This window comes from Hypomesus transpacificus, chromosome 13, assembly GCF_021917145.1.
Source record: "Hypomesus transpacificus isolate Combined female chromosome 13, fHypTra1, whole genome shotgun sequence".
In the NCBI taxonomy this organism is placed as follows: domain Eukaryota; kingdom Metazoa; phylum Chordata; class Actinopteri; order Osmeriformes; family Osmeridae; genus Hypomesus; species Hypomesus transpacificus.
In genome coordinates, this window is record NC_061072.1 from 715,873 (window position 1) to 737,401 (window position 21,529).

General features: G+C 40.5%; 2 protein-coding genes across 3 annotated transcripts; one reads left to right on the top strand and one right to left on the bottom strand.

Annotated features, from left to right (window-relative positions):
- Positions 1 to 321: 321 nt before the first annotated feature.
- Positions 322 to 5,604, bottom strand: ghitm (growth hormone inducible transmembrane protein). Its single transcript, XM_047032926.1, has 9 exons — positions 5,519 to 5,604; positions 4,694 to 4,853; positions 4,240 to 4,342; positions 3,031 to 3,142; positions 2,630 to 2,771; positions 2,051 to 2,159; positions 1,263 to 1,451; positions 1,005 to 1,176; positions 322 to 916 (listed from the first exon to the last, which is right to left on the bottom strand). Exons 2-9 carry the CDS (start codon positions 4,823 to 4,825, stop codon positions 835 to 837), a joined length of 1,041 nt encoding a protein of 346 aa, XP_046888882.1. The 5' UTR covers positions 4,826 to 4,853; positions 5,519 to 5,604; the 3' UTR covers positions 322 to 834.
- A 748-nt stretch (positions 5,605 to 6,352) lies between these two features.
- Positions 6,353 to 18,602, top strand: LOC124475669 (carbohydrate sulfotransferase 3-like). 2 transcript variants are annotated; one of them, XM_047032450.1, is made up of 3 exons: positions 6,353 to 6,918; positions 11,487 to 11,702; positions 11,899 to 18,602. In XM_047032450.1, exons 2-3 carry the CDS (start codon positions 11,623 to 11,625, stop codon positions 13,121 to 13,123), a joined length of 1,305 nt encoding a protein of 434 aa, XP_046888406.1. In that variant the 5' UTR covers positions 6,353 to 6,918; positions 11,487 to 11,622; the 3' UTR covers positions 13,124 to 18,602. The 2 variants fall into 2 exon arrangements, with proteins under 2 accessions (XP_046888406.1, XP_046888407.1); XM_047032451.1 differs by lacking the exon at positions 6,353 to 6,918 and adding an exon at positions 7,918 to 9,553.
- Positions 18,603 to 21,529: the final 2,927 nt, after the last annotated feature.

Here is a 21,529-nt window from a genome sequence, read left to right on the forward strand (position 1 = left end):
GGATACTGTTGAAGTTGACCTTTGATACAGCTCTCTCTTCACATGAACAAATTATCTGGTTCAATCATTGGTTGTCAAAAGTGAAGTGTCCAATCCAAAATAGATGCTGTTATAAAAGGCTTTTCACATAATGGGTATTTTGGGGGGGATCAATAGGATACCACTTTGTATTCGGTTTCATTGCAAGGTTATTTAATAAATCTAAACCTTTTGTCATGATTATACTCACAAAAGGTACTCTCCCTAGTTAGGTGTATCCAATAGCATAATGATTACACCCAATAATCTTCACATTTGTCCTCACATGAATACCCACCAAAGTCTGTTCATCTTGCTTTATTGAATTCCTGAAATATACATCTCGACAAAGTCAATGTAACTTTTCTAGAGCCCAACAAATGCATTTTGAACACTATTTCAAGTACTGCGATCACATGGTATGCAAAGGGAGGCAAAAGTAGCATGAGATTAGCCGTCACAACCCTGTTTTGAATTATATGATATTTTCCCAACACTTTACAGAAAGAAAACCCCCCAAATGTAATAAATAAATACAAAAATGAACAAGACTGAGGTGGACTGATGTAGACAGACATCAATGTAAACCCTTAAAGACTTCAATCAAATGCACCACCTTTGCATTCAGGGTAAAAACTATAGAATATTGATTGGAGCAATTTGTAGAGTGACAATATGCACTAGTACATGCCATCCCTCTCCTTCACACAAATGCAATGCATACAGTTTATTTTTCAGATCAACATTAGACTAAAAGATATTGTGTATGCTGCTAATTGAAGAATTGAGATTTTAAGTTTGCCAAACAGGCACTGCTTATTTCCTCCTGTTGTTGCCGGACAGAATCATCACCAACCTCATGAAGATGTTCATTGTGTCCATGTAAATCCCCATGCACCTAAGAAACGACAATTCAAATGAAGATGAGCCGAACAAATATTTAAACCAGTAGCGGGGGGCTGAAAAAAAGGTCTTTAGGCACTTACGAGTTGATGGGGTCGTATTTCTGGACTCCGTAGAGAGGGTAGGTCTCTGCCCTCTTGACGACCTTCTGTGTGTCGTAGAGCAGGAACATGCTGAACAGGAGCAGGCCTCCGTACACTGCCACCGAATAAAGCCCAGCTCCAAACGCAGAGGTGGGTGGCAGGAACATGGACCCTGGGGAGGGAAGGACCGCTTTGAATACTCAGCAACCTTACATTATTTCACGTATGTACATTTCACTTCAAAGGGCGCTAACTCACCGAGGGAGGAGGCGAAGACCACTCCAAAGCCGACAGCCAGGGGCCCACCCATGTTGAGGAACTTTTCGCTGGGGGCACACATGGCCACGGTGGACAGCCCTCCCACAATACCAGCAGTGTACCACGCTGCACGCATCATCAGTGGCCCACCCAGCAGCGTCAGAGGGGCCACAACGGCTCCCATCACACCTTTAGGCCAAACAAACAAATCAGCAATGAAACCTTTGAGATTAAAAACAACTTTTAGCAATTGAAACGCTTGACATTGCTGCCCTCTAGTGATACACTGGTGCAAATAACCCTTTTCTAGCTGTTGGAAAAAGTGACTTAAAGGGGCTGTAAAGCAAATTCCATGATTTGCTTCTCAGTACATTATATACACGTGGGAAATGAGTTGATGAAAGCACGTGCTTAGCTCTAAAATTTGTCACACTGAAATGTGGAGTTAGCAAAGATAAAGTAATTAACACATAAAACACTCAGAGACTGCAGGTAGGTCTGGTCTGATATCTGCAATTTATTTAGCTAGTTGTTGCTAAATTCAATAAATTCGAGGGGGCAGAGCTTCAGCTCATTCAAGCGACACGCCCCCCCCCCAGTATCAAGCGAGGAGACAGCTGATTTTCCTTCACAATTTCAAAGCCTATTTTATCATACTTGTCTGTTTTTTTTCTTTTGAATTTGGATGAGTAGTTAACAACACATTCTTCTAAGGTGTGATGAACTAAACTAAGTTTCAGTTCTGCTTTGCAGCCACTTTAAATGGCATTGAGCTTAACAGTAATTACCTGCGTGGAGCATCCAAGCCAAGTGTTTAGGCCCTGGGCTTTGGTCATAAGAAATGGACCTGACAAGCATGCCAGCTCCAATCATGGCAGCAAAGGTCGCTCCAATGGCCTGTATAAATAAACTGGTTAATAGGGTTGTAACGATACACTCAGCTCACGGTACAATATGTATCACGATACTGGGTGTACGATACAATACGTATCACGATATTTTAAACAACATTTTAAATGAAACTGAAATTCAATTAACAGATTTATTTCTAAAACATGAAATTTCAAAAAATGTCTTTGTTGTACATGCAATTTAGTTAACTCAGTTCAAGCGATTTCTGTGAATGCAGTGAATGCACGCATGCAGAGGAGGTCGCGTACTGGTAGCTCAACCAATAGAATCAAACGGACGTCATATTGTAAAAATATTGCCATAACTCTACGATGCATATTGTAAAAAAATAAATGGTATCGCAATATTGTTCCACGATATATTGTTACACCCCTACTGGTTAACAATATGGATGTATTGAGGGAATGGAGATAGATGGGAAAAGGGGGGTGAATCAGGGATTCTTTTTCTTTTACCATCCAGGAGCCCCTCATCATCAAGCCCATTAGAGCTGGGGTCCTGCTCACTGCCACAGTAGACAGGGCCGTCAGTCCAATGCTGCCTGCAAAGTACATGTAGGTGGAGTGGATCCTGTCCTTGACGTACTGGGGCCAAATCCTAGTAAAGACCAGATAAATAGTACAGTTTGAGTTCCCTCTTTCAAACAGATCTTGTGTTGAGTCATGAGAAAGATAAATATGTGTTTGTGTGTTTACATTGTCACATCTGCCCCTAGTGGTGACAAAAAAAGATGGTTGGTTGAGGTTGAATAACTAGAAATTAGCTATACGTGTTTCATGCGCTGTAAATGTGTATGATTTACGGCAGGTGACACTCAACTTCCACTGCATAGTGTGAGTTAGTTTTCAATACATACACAGCCTTTTCAATTGCACCAATTTCATTGGACATGCCCAGGCCGTAGTAACACAGAGCTCCAAGACCCACAGCAGCCCCACCAGCCAGAACCATTCTGCCCATGCTGTCAACTGGAGACAAAAGAAAATAATATAAACCATTACAATATTGGGTAGCATTTCAGGGGTAACATAACATTGAGAATGATTGCAATAGATGTGAGAACAAATGTGGGGGTCAGAACAAGTAAAACTCACCAAACCTTACAAAAATCAATAAATAAACCATGGTACACAAGGTTTAGAATCTGTTTTTGCACACAAAACAATTCTGATACAATGCTGTTCCATTGCATGATTCTGTGGGAACCTATGCAGTCCAGTTGCTATTACCACTTCAAATTGCACATGTATGATTAACCATTCTAAATTAATTTAGTTGTGCAAGATTCAACACATTTCAAAGAAGGCATATCATTTGTCAATCTACAAAGAAAAATAATTGACTACTTGACACCATAAAATTCAGTCTAAACGCAGTCACCTCTATTCATAAATTATCCTAGCGGTGTTGCCAGCAAGCACATCTCAGGGGAGGGTACAAAATATACCTCTCCCGGTTAGACGTCAAAGTACCTGGAAAAGGCTCTCATACATTAGCCTGACGTTGTCATACTCATAATTCTAGTCAGAATATGAGTCTGATAACTGTCCGTTGGGCTGTGACTATGGGGCGTGTTTCAACCGAACTCGTAAAACAAATGCCTCTTCGCTCAATTGGATAGACCTACAACCAATCAGAGCAACGTAATATGTTGTTTGTTGAAAACAAATTCAACCCAAGCGCTCTTTGGTGACGTTGTTGATTACGTTACTGTTGATCATCTGTCCATCATCGTATAAAGCCCGCCCTGAAAATTTGATAGTTTTTCCCCAAACGTGCCTCCCCAGACCCAACCTCTCGACCAAAGTTTTGTGGGCGGGGATGAGTTGGGCTGGCAGCCAGGCTACTCATGCATCACAAATTCATTCAAATGTTTTAAACCACTAGGGGCAAAAAAAGAACCTGGAATTTACAACCAAATAATAAAAATAAATCATTTGAAAATATTTGGCCTAATCAAGACCAGGATTAGACATAATTGATTATTAATCATTGGGCTTTAATTCAAGAGGTTTGAAGTAGGTCACTCTTTAAATATGGGGCATAAGAAAATAGTCATATTCACTTTTAATTGCAGTATTCGTTGCTGGCTCAAAAGCAGCTTCACTGAGTTGGTCTTTGGGACTTCTTGTGCGGCGGAAGCCAAATCTGGATTTTGTTGAATAGCCCTGAGGGGGAAAGAGGAAAGTCTTATACATGACATATAGGCCTAACAACAGTCGCTTCCATCAAATATAATGACACTGAACGTGGATACTGACATACAACTACTGTGTGCACTTGAGAAATGTAGCTAACATATTAGGTTAGTTTGGAGGAATTCCACCCAATTCCAAAATATCTCAAATCCTTATCTAAACTTGTCTTCTTGAAAAATACCATCATGCATGGACTTGTCATTATCTACCTACCACACATACGTTCCAAATGTATCAAAACTGCCATTTGAAATATTTTGTGTAATACATGTTTTGGTAGGTCTAAAACTAGTGGTTGACTAGTTGGTTATTATAGCCTACCTGGTGAGGCTTCAGCAGTGGGGGGAAAGCCTTCAGGGTCGAGTTCCTTATGGCTGGAGTGCTCCCGGACAACATGGGACGCAGCCCCACCACTGGGAAAGTGCGCAGGCATGCTAGCCTCGCCACCAACATGGTTTTAATGAAGTTCTGGTATAACGATCTGAAAGGAGCCCATAAACAAAAGTTGTAAACATCGAAGAGTTATGCTCTGCTGTCTATCTAGATCAGGGGTGTCGAGCTCCGGTCCTCGAGGGCCGCTGTCCTGCATGTTTTAGATGTTTCCCTGATCCAGCTCACCTGATTCGAATGAATGGTTGTTATAACAACCCTTTTAATTGAATCAGGTGTGTTGGAGCAGGGAAACATCTAAAACATGCAGGACAGCGGCCCTCGAGGACCGGAGTTCGACACCCCTGATCTAGATAGTATCTACTCACAATTGATAGCAAGATGGTAGCTAGCCTGCTACCTAGCTATAATTTACCAGGTCTTTACCGTTCAAACGTTATCTGAAACATTACTTTGGCATCAACAATTATTGTCCACATCTATGAGAACAGTCGCAAACAATGCTAGAAAGACAAATAAATTACACCAAGTCATATTTAGCATTCGAATAGTGCCTTGCCTGTGGCAGCACTGACACAATGTTTTGTAACTGTGGCGTAACATGCTAACATATAGGCTAAGGTCTAAGTTATCTATCTTGGTAGCTAATTTTCTTGAATACAACTTTGCTACGTCTGCTGACGTACAATTTGCACGATCTATATTTATAAAGAAAACAGCTTGTTATAATAAAAGAAAGATAGATAGCTAACATACCACACGTGTAAATGTATTGTCAACCTTTTCTGTTCACAGTGCGCACTTGACTGACAAAATAAGAAATAACCTTCCTGAACGTTCTTACAGAGACCTTAAATGTGTTTACTTACGCCGCCCGGCGTCGCGCCGACTTGTCGCGGATTGATACGATGGTGCTTTTATTAAATATATTTCATTTTTATCCTTTTTTTAAAATCCATTTGTATACCTACACATTCTTTATGTTTGAAATATTCTTGATTTGAAGCTGTAAATGACCCCGTCCACACTGTTTCAACTAGCAAGTGACAAGAAAATATTCCGGTTACGCCAAAACAAATGTACCTTTTGCGTGATAGAGTGCGTCATCACGAAGTGACGAGTTTTAATTTTGTAATTGGACATGAAGAGCAGAAACGTGATATTTTATTTGTTTGAATTTTACACTTGGATTGAAATAAAAAAATTCATTAAACGAAACTACGAAAAATGTAATTACATTGAGGCAAACTGTCGAGGTGGGCAGAAGTGTCAAGGCTGGGGCAGATAAACCCGTTTCACCACTAGGTGTCAGTCAGCCCCCACATGTAGGCTAGGCGTAATTTAAATCCCACCATCAGTAAATACAATTTTGAGGAGATAAGTTTTATATAATGTATCTATCAGGTAAAACCTGGTAATTCATTATGTAGGTATATATATATTCACGCAGGGCATGCTATTTACCCAGTTGGTAGCATATATCTTATACAAAACCGTAACTCGGCCCTGCTTAATTAAGCACGTGGCTACTATTTTATTTATAAAAATGGATAGGCCTACTAGTAAAGTAGCGTATGCGAATATTTATGAGAGACTACTACCAAGATATACAACAGAAAACTCTTGTAAATCCCTATGCTTAGACTGCACATCGTGGCTCGTTCTCAAAACCGCTATCACTGTATTGAAGGTTTCATGTGACGCACGATTTTGTCAGTTTGAATCAACAGCGCACTTTAGTCCCTGCATGGTTGGCACTTAAGTATCAGGTTAAGACCGTTGTTGAGAAATGCGTCTGAAGTTACGGAAATAAATTAATATGTATTGTTTCTCGGAGTACAAATATATATTAGGCTACTAACAACTATTTATCCACTTGTGATATTGAGATTGGAAGAATTATTAAGGACCGTTCTTCTACAAAGTATCTCTTCCAGAAGGTCGGATACAAAACTTCCGTCTCATTCATTACATTCTGGGATGTTTCGTGAAAATCGGCCAAAGTTAAAGGACGTAGATTTGTTTTCCTCCTTCAAGAAACATTCTGAAAGTGATTGAGACGGAACTTCAGTGTTTGAAAGAAGAGACCATGCGGGATGCCACCGGACGCAGGACTGTCGCCTTTGCATTTTCTTTATGCTGCAATCCGGACAATGGTATAGTAGGAATTTATTTTAAGTAAATTACTATGAAAGCACAGTTTATGGATGGATATAGTTATCTTAAGCAACAATGTATTTTAATGACTGGAATGGTATATATTAACGCACCTTTTAAGCACTAAATAGGCTATGCATAGGTCTGATACAAATTATTTGGTAGGCTATGTATTAAAGTGTATTACAGATATGTATAATGTGAAAGTATATGCCAATGCAATATATATTGGTATTATAAGTGACCAATATGTTGGTGTAGGTCTATTTAGGTGTGAGAACAGAAATCAGCCATCGACCCGCACATATCACCACAGAGCAGTTTCATCCCAACAAGTGTCTGTGGTTTGTCTCTCCAAAGAACAATCTCTCTTGTACTCAATGTCTCATATGTTTCTGTAACTAAGACAATCTAGCTTGGTAGATTTGAACACAACATCTTGTAGAACATCACTTACATTTCACATCAATATGAATGCATCCGATAAAAGAACAAAAAAATATATTTTTATCATATATGGCAATTTTATTTTTCTCTCTCACACACTTGCTTTCTCTCTCTCATTTCACTTACTGGACAAACAAAGGCAGTACATCAAGGCTAATAGTGCCAACCACAGTACAGGTAGGACCAGTTAGATATTAATCACTTAACTGCTCTCTGCAATGAGACAAGACATAACCTGTCATGACAGCATACTCTCCAGACTCCTCATGGAGCACAACACCTACTTTATCGTGAGCGCACTGTACCATGCTTGAAAAGGCACTGCATAATTACAGGATGTCAACCCAAAGTCTGTTTGCAGGGTGTTTAAGTATCAGCCAGAGAGACAAAACTGAGTGGCTTGTGCCTGTGGTACTTCAAGTATGTTCCTGTTAGAGAATATATTCTGTCAGAAGATGGGCCAAGGAAAGGACCACAATGAAAAAGAGTTGACTTTGTTTATTAGGTGGAGCTGCCCGGATCAGGTCACCACGACAGGTAGAGTAGTTGGCATTAGTGAGAAACATGTCTCTCAAAAGGACATTATATACATGAGCTGGACAATACCAATATAGTAACCACCACAACATGCCCTTAAACAGTACACATTCCACGACTTAAGGCACAGGAGAAACAACACACAGGTGGTGCGATGATAACTCATTGTTTTGTACTATTTCAGCATCTTGCTCTTTTCCAAAGGTTGACCGGAGCAAATTCCTGATCTATATGTGTATTGTCAAAGGCCCGCTACGTGACCTCTTGACCACAGCAAGAAACAACCTCACATATGTATAGAAAACCTGCATATCAGTTCCTTTAATGGTTCATTGTCATGTACATTCTAACGTAATGTACAGTGAAAATATTCATGCTTTATGATTATGATATTCATGATTAGTCTTGTAGAGCAGAAATTGAAATTTGGAAATCAAACTGCCTGGTCTATAAAAAGAAGTGCCCTTAAAACTGTAATACTAAAGAGCAGGCAGTTATTACTGTGGGATCATTTGTAACAAGATGATAAATGGGGCGATGGTGGTTTCTTTAGGAGCTGATGATGAAATCTTTCACTCGTCTCAGTAATTCGTGAATATTCAAAACATCAGCTCATAAGCTTTATTTGACAAGATGGCTTTAAATAATAAGCTCAGATAATTGGTGTACTACACTGACTTATATTATAAATCACTAACACTTTTGAATAAATATACACTTTCGTATTTGTCATTCCTATCATCCCGGTTATTAATGGTCATGGTTTAAATATTATGGTAATTATATTTAAATACGGTAAGAAGATTGATACACATCAAGATGTGATTGTGATTTTTGGAATGTAATATTTAAGAATACCTGTTTGACAAAAATGACAACTGATGACAGAGCGTTTGTAGTGTGCAGACAGATGACAGGATTGGGTTTCCTGGTGCAACCCTTTCAGTAACACAGCTAGTACAGGTCAGGAAGTCAATTGACCTGTGTCAGACTGGAATGTTTACATTCCAAGATCCCCAGTGCAAATACAACATTGCGCTGCCGGTCAACATTAAAAATATGTTTTAAAAAAACTAGGGATGTAACGATACACTCAACTCACGATTCGATACAAATCACAATACTGGGTTCATGATACGATTTTATAAAAAAATGCAAAAAATTTGATTGATAACAAAAGCTGACTGAAAAAGCACGCTTTTGTCTTTTGTAAAACAGACAAAGCAAACAAAGAAACAAAGAGCTAACCAACATATCTAGCTAGCTAGCTAGCTGCACATAGTTTCCAACTTGGTCCACACCTAGGTACCAGCACAGCTCTGCAGATAATGGAATCCCTGTGCCACGCGACTGCTTATGTGAATGGCCAGTTAGTACCTTGTTGCAGCTACTAAAGTCTAAAAAATGAAGTCATAAAAAAACACAGAAAAAGTAATCTCCTGTCTAAAAAGTGTATCACTATTCATTTTTCATCTCTTTGATTTGAACTGTGACATTTGTATCGCCTTTTAACAGACATTCAAGTGACCTAAGGAGTTTAAGTGCTGTGATCCCAACCCAAAACTCTTCACAGTTTAACCATGTGAGAGACCTTTGTGTCATTGGCATGCGGCAGGATGGTGCAAGACAGAGATGAAGATTTCCTCTTCAGTAAGCAGCCTGTCCAGCCTTTGCTCACTCACCTTCCACGTCCACAGAAGTACTGCCTCTAAAAAGTGCATAACCCCTTTCCCGTTTCCAGAATTTCACAGATGGTGTCCAATCATTTTTGGTGTTTAGACTGTAATAGTTTGGACAGGCTACAGCGCTCCAAATCAGCCCTTGACAGAGGTCTCGACAGGATGTTAGAACGGCACCTCCACAGGTCCGTGGACCCAGACAGGATATCTGTGGAACACTGGGAAATCTGGAATTGAAACACATGGACAGTGGTCAGGTCCTCGTGTCTACAATCAGACTTTGTGCTTAAAACACTTGGTTCATTTAAGCCCAAAGTAGAATGATTCTGGAGGCATAGGCAAGTACGTCTGTTTAAACGTAATTAGCCTCAGTGTACAGAGCTCAGTCCTCCAGAAACAGGAAGTCCCTCTCCTGGGTTGGAGCCCCGCAGGCTTCTGGCCTGCAATCATTAAGCACTGATCCAGAGGAAATCGCACAGCATGTAGTTCTTTGATCCAAACAGGCTAGCCGACACCTTTTGCACCCAATAAGCACACTTCTACTATGACACAGCCTGCCTCACTCAAAAGGGGGTAAGATATACATCAAAGTGCAATGTGTTACGAAGCACAACTGTATTTCCCTTCTTTTTATCACTTCAAACGTAGAACTTGTTTGGACACCGTCATATCACATTGCCCTGTTTGTACTGGCAGATAGGTTAGCTTTGTGCTAGGTTTTCCTTCGTGTAATTCTACATTTGTTATGGATCATAGCCAAGCTTCCATGATCTGACAACCTAATCTGTCACTAATCAATCTATTCAAGCAAAACAAAACAAAATATCCAAACAAAATATCCACAAAGTCACTATTAAATCAAATCTTTACTTGACATCTCACTGTCTTCCAGGTTCAGGTCAAGTATCCTGCAGACCTACTAGCTCTGTACAGCAAAGTCACACAATGCTTTGATTTATTGCCCCCGTGACAACCAAGTTCTCCCCCTCAATTTCTATTTACTTTTACCTCTGCGTGTTTGCCCATATATCCCCCTCGCTCACAGTCACAGTCCATGACAGGCCAGGTTTTATGTGGGAATACTGGGGGCCCATTAGCCCGTCACCAGATGGTCTCCTTCGTCTGTAGCCTGGCCATTTCACTGAGGGGCTCCTTTGAAAAGATATCCTCCCTGTGTTGATACATTGGAGGAGTGGCTTGCAAATAAAGAGCAGAGTTCCAGCAACAGGCCACAAGCTTTATAGATATGACTGAACATAGGTCTGAATTCATAAGATAAAGAAAATAGGAGAATGTATTACCCTTTAGTTTGAGTTTCTAGTTTTTTCAATGCTTTGTTTGTCTGTCAGTTTATGCAGCTCTTTAACAGCGGATTGTTGATTGTGACATGACTGTGCGCAAACTGGTTTTGTCTCAGGGCACTATCTTTCAGCACTTGCTTGGTGGGTGGGCATGTTCTGAAAGTCCCCGGTGCACTTAAAGATAATACAGACTAACCCCCCATCCCAAAGGAAGGACCAGATTGCATTTCTGAAATTACACCTCTCCACTTTCTATTTTAACCCTAAACAGATCAAAAATTCCGTATTTTTGGAAATTAATAATTTCTGAACATTTATAAAGTCCATAAACCAAATAAAACAAGAAACAGAGGAAGGATTGTGTAGCCCCTTTTAATGCACACAACCGCTAACAGCAGGTCTTTGCTGACAGAGCAACGGGGTGGCATGCAATTATTTTGTCCAGATACTGTACAGTATGTTGTACACCAAGCAAGTATGTGATAGAGAAGACCTATTTTGGCAGCTGTATCTGATGGCATAAAAGCAGGTTTGTGTTGTTTACAGCTTTGTTGATATGTGTAAGATGTGTGACTGACACTTTAATACTCACTTTCCTTTCAGAATGAAACAACTTCTGCAATGGGGAATACCAAGAACAGAAGGGCTCTTTAAACAGACAAACAGAATCTGGCATGATTGGCAGAAGCCATTAAGAAGCAGTCTGTAAAAGCATATTCTGACACAGCTATATCCAAGTATGAGGATCAAATACACAATATCCCTTGTCTTTATTCTGGCACTTGTCATCATTGAAAAGGAAAACAACATTATCTCGAGGTAAGCCATCTACGTGATTAACATAGCGCTTTTGGGTTTTCCAACTGTAAACCTCGGCCTGCCTGTCTTACTTATTTCCCTCAAGGAAAGATTGTCTCGCTTGGTACAACAATTATTTTGCAGCTTTCTGAAAGGGAACTTACTGTAGGTTTTGTTTTTGTATTTTTTGTTGGTCCAACACTGAACTGTCTTTTAGGGTTTCAGATAAACTAGCCTTGAAGCAGACCCCGCAGACTCCTCTACAGCAAGGTATCTCCTCCCCCCTTCTGCTGAAGTACAATGGCTCCTTCACCACTCTGAGCAAGCTGGACCCAGCCTTCACCCTGATGAAGCGGCGCCTAGAGAACTACACGGAGCATGAGGTTGCCCCTAACGGCAGGAAGCACATCCTCCTGCTAGCCACCACCAGGACCGGTTCTTCCTTTGTGGGCGAGTTCTTCAACCAGCAGGACGACAACATGTTCTACCTTTTTGAGCCCCTTTGGCACGTTGAGCGTTCCCTGACGCTAGAGACCGGAGGGACAAATTCCACGGCGGCGTCCGCAGCCTATCGGGACGTGCTCCGCCAGCTGTTCCTGTGTGATTTTACCATGTTGGAGAGCTTCATCGAACCCCGGCCCATGGACCACATCACCACCGCCCTCTTCCGCAGGGAATCCAGCAGCTCTCTGTGCGAGGAGTCCGTCTGTAGCCCCATTGTCAAGAAGGTCTTTGAGCGCTACCACTGCAGGACCAGGCGCTGTGGGCCTCTCAACCTGACGATGGCCTCCGAATCCTGCCTGCAGAAGGAGCACAGGGCCATCAAGTCAGTGAGGGTGCGTCAACTCGAGACTCTGCGGCCCCTGGCCGAGGACCCGCGCCTCGACGTCAAGTTCATCCAGCTGGTCAGGGACCCCCGGGCTGTTCTGGCCTCACGCATGGTGGCCTTCTCTGCCAAGTACAAGAACTGGAAGAAGTGGGCAGTGGATGGGGACGTGCCTATCGACGATGACGAGGTGAGGAAGCTGAAAGGCAACTGCGATAACATTAGGATGTCGGCTGAGGTGGGGTTGCGACAGCCCCCCTGGCTGAGGAGACGCTACATGCTAGTTCGCTACGAGGACATCGCCCGATTCCCCATGAGGAAGGCTGCAGACATGTACAGGTTTACCGGCATCCCATTCACTCCTCAGGTAAAAAACTGGATTCTCCAAAACACTCAGGCTTCCAAGGAGGCCAGTGGTGTGTACTCAACCCAAAAAAACTCATCAGAGCAAGTCGAGAAATGGAGGTTCAGGATACCATACAAAATAGCCCAGGTTGTGCAGAGAGTTTGTGGGCCGACATTAAAGCTTTTTGGGTACAAAATAGTTAACAGTGAAGCAATGCTTACAGACAAGTCCATCAGTTTGATAGAGGAAAAGAATTTCAACTTTACATAGAAAACGTAATAGGCCTACTTGCTGCACAAGCAAACACAAACATTCATATTTACTTGGAACAAATAGGATGTATGTGCCTGAAACAGACAATTTTACATGCACAATGTTTTTTTGAGTATACATGCTCTTGTGGAAAGATTTTGAATACTGCCTTTCACTTTGCACCTTTTTATGTTATCTATCACACTCTGTGACCAGGTTTCAGGGATCTGTAAAGCTTTGCTCTAGTTTCCCACCACATGCTTGTGAATTTACACAAAAATAATATATATATACACTATATAAATATGAAACGAGACAGCTTGATAAATCATAAATCTATAACACTCCAGTACATTTGAACAGCTCCTGAACTATTGGAAATTACTTTAGAGGGCAGGAAGTCTGGGTTTAAGAACAAAGGCTGCTTTTAAACCAAAGAAAACTTGAAATGAACGTTAGGATCAATAAATGAAGACTTACTCTGTAAAGGAAGAAATACTGATCCCCGTTATGTATTTCCTGCAATGCAAAACACTAAGAAGGGATTATTTTTCATTTAAATTGAACATATACCATGCATTTTATGTTTGTTAACAGGTCATCATTATAAGTTAGGCTTTTAGTGCACTCAATTTCCCAGTGGGCGCCTCCCATACTGTAGGTTGCTGGATGTGCATGTTTTTTAATTGGCCAGAAGTCATTTGAAGTTTTGGAGACAAGGTTGGTACCTTTTCTGTTAAACAGATGTGTACAGTGGTACTGTATGTACAGACATTCCAACTGCAGCTGGTTTGCAGAATTGTATGAGATTTGATGCAAGGCTATCGTCTATTGACACAAGTCTCTTGGCTAATGATTAAAAGAGCCTAAACTGTCATTATAAACTGTCCAGTGCAATTTTGAGTTTTGATCATATTTTCATATTTTCTCATGTTCTAGTGTTTAATTTAAATTTATAATGAACATGCTTATAGTGAATGTGTATTGCCATACAAATGACTACTCTACAGCTCTCTATGCATTCTTCAGCAACCCTCAAGTGCAATTATTATTATTATAGTGGTCATTACCCACCCACATTATATCTCTATCGTGACGATGCCTTTGGACCAAAGTGGGCCAATACGTTAAAAAAGGCAATGTAACTATTAAAGAAACCCAAACTAAAAGGCTGTGTGACCCTATTCAACTGACTGTTTATGCAAAGATTTTCTTTAAAAATCCTTCGATTATTTTCTTAAGTGACTCAGGAACCCCTCGCACCCCTTTGCTTGTACTTAGACCAAACTAACAACCTTGCCTTCGAGGAAGGAGAACTGCATGGAGGCAGCTCTTAAACGACCAACATGTTTACTACTGTGCTGGCCTCGCTATTTAAGTCTCCCAACCTAGCAATTTCCCCAAACTTTACATATTATGTGGTCAGACTCATTTTCCTCCACCTGACCCGGCACGCCTACATAAACCCTGCGAGGATGTAGACTGAAAAGCACAAATGTCTCTCTCTCTCTCTCTCTCCCTGCTAGGCACACTTTTTTTCTCCCCCACTCTCTCTACCTTCTTTCTTTCTGTGACGCCCCCCCATTCACACACAAATACAGAACCCAGCCGACACACCCCTCCGAATCTGTTTAGTATCCAGTGCAGTCAAGACCAGACAGTTCAGCCAACACCGCTATTCATTCATATAAACACATCTCTTTGTGTCTTTCCCCAGACCCACAGCTTATCTTATATATTTTCAACGACTAACGGTGCTGTCTAACTCACGCCATCCGAGCCATGACACGTAAAGGCACCCTAATGAGTAGAAGCAGGGCATTCATAAACCCTTATATTGCTGCGGCTTTATGTGTGGAGGGTGGAGTCACAGTACGGTTGAGGCAAATATAGAATAGGAGAACCACTTTCCACTGAATTAAAGCCCTTTTCCTCCCTCCAATGAAATAAGGGCATTTAGCTCCAGTTACTCCACCCTCCTGCCCTGTTATATGGTGCCCTGCCACATAGACCATGAGTGGCTAAAAATATGCAAAGGAACTTGAAGAGGAGGACGAGGTCAGAGAGATACCATGCTGTCGCATCTGTCGACACATGGAGACGAAATGGAGGAAATCTAAAACTTCTCTTTCGGATTTGAGAAACACGCGAGCCACAGACATCAAAGAGCACCACCCTCGGTCGGTGCCCAACAATAATGATTGTTGATGTTTGAAGAGTAGACAGATAAATTATGGGTTTCTCAGACATGGGATTCCTCTGTTGGAATGAACAGCTTTGAGCTGAGTGAATAGAGCTGTAACGGCTAGGCATGGTGGTACTGTACATGGGACATGTTTCTTGGCCAGTATCCTACTGTTTCAAATAACGTGCTGGGGTTGAAAGCTGTTTTTCATTATCATTTTATGACCCTGGATTAAATGTCTTGTGAGCTACTGTCTTGCTGTTTGGATTGGGCAAATTCAAGTCTGGACAGGAAATGATAACCTGTGGTTTTATTGTACGTTTTTTTTTATCTTTAAATTCTGTACAGCACATAGATTTAGACATGGATCTTATCAAGTACTAGGGATGGGCGTTGTTAATCGGATATCCGAATATCCTAAAGTAAGTTAGTATTCGAATACTGTTTTCGAATAATTATGAGCGTATTGTTACTTGACAAGTCCCAATATCTAATCGTGTGAAACATATTCTGCATGTGTGGTTTCTTATGTAGCTACAGGAGACATTTGAGCTCAGTTTCCAAAATGTATCAGCCACAGAAGCAGCGGCAACACACTGGTGTGTGAGATGCAAACAGATCAGAAAGTAAAATACAACCTTCCTGTTACAGGCAGGAAGCAATAGCAATGTATCTGTTACTCAGCCACTTTCATAAGGTAAAAGGTTGAATGTTTCATGAAGTTCTTTCTCCACAGAAAATCACCCCTTTGACACTGACCTTTTTTTATACACCATCCATGCAATTTTCTGAATTAAGGTCAAATTTGTATTTTGCTGAACAAGTAAGAAATGCCACAGAGATTGCCAACGGATGTGGTGTCTGGTGCTTGCTAAGTCTCTTTGTAAACATGATTGTGAAAAAAAATGTGGTTCCTGTGGTAGAGTTGTACTAACATTGTCACTTATGTGGCTGACATTTAAAGAAGTTATGGATTTAAGAACCAGCAGCTCTTATAAAGGTGTGTCACCCCTACATATGTTTGCACATGACTTGTGAAGTTACATGCCCTTTTACTGTCTATATAAGGCAATGTTGTTTTTTAACGAACACATGGTCCCATGATCCCATACAGTGAGTCACATAGCTAAAACATAATGTTAAGGACTACCTGTTGTAAGTTGGTCTGGCCTAAAGACCCCAAACAAAATATGTTTACAAATTACATACTCAAATCTCTCATTACAAATCTCTCAGTTGGTGTTTCACCTTGTTCCAACATGCTGTCTAAAATTACCTCAATTATTTCGAGAATGCTCTCACACACCACCATGAGTCTTTCCTTATTCTGTGTTTTTGGCAGTACCAACAGGTCTTCCCCTTGTTCTTAATATAGACAGGATTGGAACATGTCATGACAAATGGCTGTGAGTAATGATTAAAGGTCTCCGAAATGTGACCATGCCACTTTGGAACGCTGCAAATAAATAAGACCCTGCATAGTTATTCATGACCCTATTTGGTTTTTGACCACTTGGAAACCATTCCTTGGAATGCCCAGAGCCATCTCAGGAACGATCGGTGGGGGGAAAAGGGTCTTCTTAAGTAAATAACTAAAGAGGGGTAATCAGGGGGTACAAAATAAACGGTCTCACAAAGGTCTGTTCTATCCACAGACTGGGTCACTACCAGATTGACCAAATATTGGATTTGTGGTCCAAAGCACAGAGGATACACCTACTGCACATATTGTGCTTATTCTAATATAACTCGAGACATTACAAACAGGGCACAAGCAGACTGTCACCCATACAACTGTTAGCTCTCCTGTCAACTGCACTTCCTACAGCAAGAGGGCCAGAGGATCAGAGTAAGTTTCACATTCACACAACTTTCTCATCTCACCCTCCCCATTCTTTTCCCTGCATAACACTGTCCTTACAATATAACATTACTAGAAAAAAAACTTATATTTTACTAATGTTAATGTGATAGATTGATAATGTATATGAATTTGCTGTCCTGTGCTATTACTCACTTTTGTCAAGATATGTTTGATTAACTATACAGTCACAGTTTTTGGCCTCAGTCAAGTCAAGTAAATTATTCTAAATCATGGTAACATTTTCTGACATTAATAAATAGGTTTTCCATTGCAGTTTGATGAGAGAAAAATCATATAGCGCAAAGTCTTCTATTAGGACATTGTGATAAAATAAGTGAAAATAATTGTTTGAATTTGCATTTGTCCAACTGTGTAGTATTGACACTACAGGGTACACTATTGTCTAATATTTGCAATCTGATATCTTAATCACTAACCGCTAGACTTATACTCAGAGAGTTTAGAGAGTTTATAATGGACGGAAGACCAAGAGCTTCAAAACATTTTCAACCTGGGTTTGTTTAAGCACCATTTCCTCAGTTGGAGCTGTTTGGAAAACAGAGCTGAAGTCTATCCTTACCTTGGTGCACATCAATACCATCGTTTGTGTTCACAGGAGCAAGACGAAAGGTCCCTAAAAGAATTTTGAGCTCATGCACATGTCACACACTTTATCCTATGCTACTAGTACATTTTGCAATAGATTGAGAAAAGTTGATGGAGATGCCATTGCATTTGTTGCTTTTATTCCAGATTACATAGGTATAAAATAGAAATTGAAAATAACATGGGTACGTGATGTTTATGTCAGTTTTCGAACATATTCAGTGTGATGAACATTTTGTATAAATAAAAATAAATGTTTTATGTTTCACAAATGACAGGGTTGAACATAACAGACATTTTGAGACATGACTCATGAGACAGGGAATCGCAAAGTTTCAAATCCCTGCTGCTTGCTTGTGACAGTGCTAATCCATTCATTAACTGCAATCAGTCTGCCCTGGCCACTGTCAAATGAAAAGGCTTCCTGTATTAAATTACAGAAGACACGTGGGAACCATGTGATACTGTTAGTGTTCCCACCACAGATAGGATGAAGATGACCCATCAGGGTGGCTGCTTATAAAGTTTGGTTGTACAGACTGCTTAATCTTGGCAATAGAATGTACAATCTTTCACAGTTTCAAGACATTTTGTGACTGTTAAATAAGAATTTGAATCTGAAAAGATTAAAAATAACAATTTGGTTACTAATTAGAGGATGGCCTTTCATTGAACTGCATTCTGTGATGTGACTGTTTAGATGTTTAATATGCATCTTTTCATTTATTTCTGATTTCTAAGATACAATGTGAGAACCATGAGGAGACTAAAAGTATACATATATTTGACATATGATCTATTGTACAGTACCCATTAGGCAACGTAATGCCACTGAATTCAACTGAATAGACAAGTTGTTTGTATAGGCTTGGTACAGTATGTGCAAAAATAACTGCATCCTGTTTGTTCTCCCTTGTCTCACTTGAGGGCTTTAATCTCACTCTCTTGGGCCTACTCTAAAAATGTACTTGGTGGTGAGCGAGAAAGCGGCAAAGCAGGAAATACGCTCCCACGTTGGGCGTCCCGGAGCGGTCAGTTTCTGGACAGGACCACTCTGTCTGCTCTGATATTGGGATAGCAGAGAAGGAACATTCTTAAACATTCACCCCTGGCTGTTCCCTATGCACAAAGCCTCTCTAGTTCTAGCATATAAGGCACACTCAGTCCTCTAGTGGTTACATGGCTGAGATGAGGCTAAAATTTCCTTTCATTTGGCAAAAAACTACATAAAGAAACCATTTTTTCAAAATCCGTCAATATGTTACTCATCTTTTAGATAAATCACAGAAATTAACCCAAAGCCACTAGTAGTGCTCCCAATGTTTTGCTGTGTGGTATCAGGCAAGTGTTATCCTGTCTGGGCTGATTTTGAGATGAAAACAGGTGTGCATTCCTACAAACACAAAGGAGGCTACACAAATGTCCTGGGCACGCTGGTGCTGTATGGGAAGCACTCCATCTCGCCCCCGGCCCTGCAGCGACAAGTCCCCTACAGCTTCCCAAACATCTGTGCAGCATTAGAATGGACCGAACAGGTGGTAGGGCCAAGACCTATCATTAATGAGAGCTGACAGACGAACACCACTTAATTTGTCTGTAAGCACTTTTGCACAAGACCTGCGTACAAGGGACGATTTTGTCTTACCTCAAACGAGGCTATACCAGCAACAGTTAAAGTATTCTTTTAGTCAGCATTTTTACAGGTTTAAAGGAAAATAATATCTATATCTGTGTTAACCACGACAGGACTTTCCTCTCTGTCCCACTCCTTCTAGCTCTCTCTCTGCTCTCCCCTAACTACATGTTTGGGTGATTAGTGTTAGTTTACGTAACATGTATTTACAGTATGGTCTGAGAGGCCCATGTGAGAGGGAGCCAAACTCATTGGCCTACACAAGGGTGGGGCCCACAGTTCTTGTTAACTAAGGTGGATTGAGCTAGTATCTGTCTTTGGCAGGAGACAGCTGGGTCAAAGGGCAGGAGGGTCTACCATATGTCTGTCATCTCTTTGACACCCATACCATGGCACTTTTGAACCAAGAAGTCCAGAATGCTGTTCTTACATGTATTCCTTAAGGCATTTCAGATTTATTGGGAGATGGTGAACCGACAGGGAATGTAAGGAGGAAAGAGAGGGGAGGACATGCAGGTCATGGCCAAGGCTGGATTTGAACCGGAGCGCCTGTGGTAAGGCCTCAGCCTACATGGTATGAGTACTTATGCAAAGAGCCACCTGGGCATCCCAATTTTCAGATATATGAAGATTATTGTTTTTACAGGCCACATTCATCAACGTGGGTTTCAGGGATGAACAGAACAATATGAAGGGACATTCAGACATACAAAAGTGTGAAAGCTACTGTAGTAGATCACCATTGACTGGGACACAAGGAAGCGACTGTTCCTAAATCTGATTAAATTGAGTCTCTCCGCATTGGTTTAGTTCAGTTTGTTTAGTTTAAAAGTTATTTGGGAGAACAAAAGTGATGTTTTGTCCTGGAGTCAAAAACCAACATTTTTGAATGGTCAAATGAAATTCCTGAAAGCTTTATATTTATGGAACTGAGCTTTAATTTTAGAAATAAATTGGTAGGTTGTTTTGTTTTTTTACAGATGGTTTTCACAAGCCATACAAGCTATTTGGTTTCAGCAAAAAGAGATGTGGGACTTATGCAACAGCATGCAGTAATGACTGATAAGTCAGCTCACATGATGGCCATTGACTTGGCCATCCAGCTGCTGATTATCAGACGTGTAACCTAGCTGCTAATAATCGCTGACCAGTCTCTTATGGTGGGAACCTTGAATGCTACCCTAGTGGTCCAGTTATCAGATGTTTTTGTTTCCAAGACCATGGGTGAGGGAGTGCCAATGTGTTCCAGATTTAACATTCCTTTTTTGACTTGTTTGCTTTATGTTAAGTGTATCTTCCAATTTGAGAGTAGGTTCTTTACAATTGCAACTCACACTTTTAAAATTAACACACATATATTTATATATATAAGTTAAATGAAAATGTATTGACTGAGTAAAACTGAGAGTTCACTTTGTAAACCAGGAAATACATCTTGAAATAAACATCAAATTTGCTTGCACTTTGGCTGAAGAATTTTGTTTTGTATTGTACTTTCTAGTGCATTTAAGTTGTACTACCACTAACCCGTAATTTTGATGCCTAAATCATAGTCTTGTATGCTAATCTTGTAGGCCCTATTTTAAACAACACATTGTTGTTGAACTGTGGTTACATGTGGCATGATTCTCACCTTGAATTTTGTGTGACCAGACTGTGGTTTTAAAAGGCAGCACGTCAGTTAACTTCGATTCCCTTCTATTCTGCTACAATATTTCTGAAAAAAAAGAAAATACACTAAATAATGGCATAGCACACTTTGATTTTATGAGGAAAACATTCCATATTTGTAGTTTTCAAATAGACAGAACTATTCATACATGGTTACTGTGTAGCAAAAGAAAATAAATCTCAATGTCTCTCTGTCCCTACAGAGGTCATCAGAGTTCCACACACCATAAGCAATGATTTTCTCACCTGTGCTGTTCAAGGTTAGCTGAAAGGCATCATCCTAAATAATTACAGTAATAATGATTCATGTCTAATCGACACGGACAACAACATACCTTCTTAAGTTCTTTAAGTATACTGGAAATGCATTGTGACATGTCTTTGAAAGCCCCGGTAGCTACATTTATAGTCCTGGACACATTGTGTTGACAGATATATTACAAGTGGCTGGGCTGAGTTATGAGG

Coding starts and splice junctions, on each gene's coding strand:
- ghitm (XM_047032926.1), bottom strand. CDS start 4,825: ATGTTGGTGGCGAGGCTAGCATGCCTGCGCACTTTCCCAGTGGTGGGG. Junction 3,143..4,239: donor AACGAATACTGCAATTAAAA/GTGAATATGACT, acceptor TTTTGTCTCCAG/TTGACAGCATGGGCAGAATG. Junction 2,160..2,629: donor TGATGAGGGGCTCCTGGATG/GTAAAAGAAAAA, acceptor TTATTTATACAG/GCCATTGGAGCGACCTTTGC.
- LOC124475669 (XM_047032450.1), top strand. CDS start 11,623: ATGAGGATCAAATACACAATATCCCTTGTCTTTATTCTGGCACTTGTC. Junction 11,703..11,898: donor GAAAACAACATTATCTCGAG/GTAAGCCATCTA, acceptor ACTGTCTTTTAG/GGTTTCAGATAAACTAGCCT.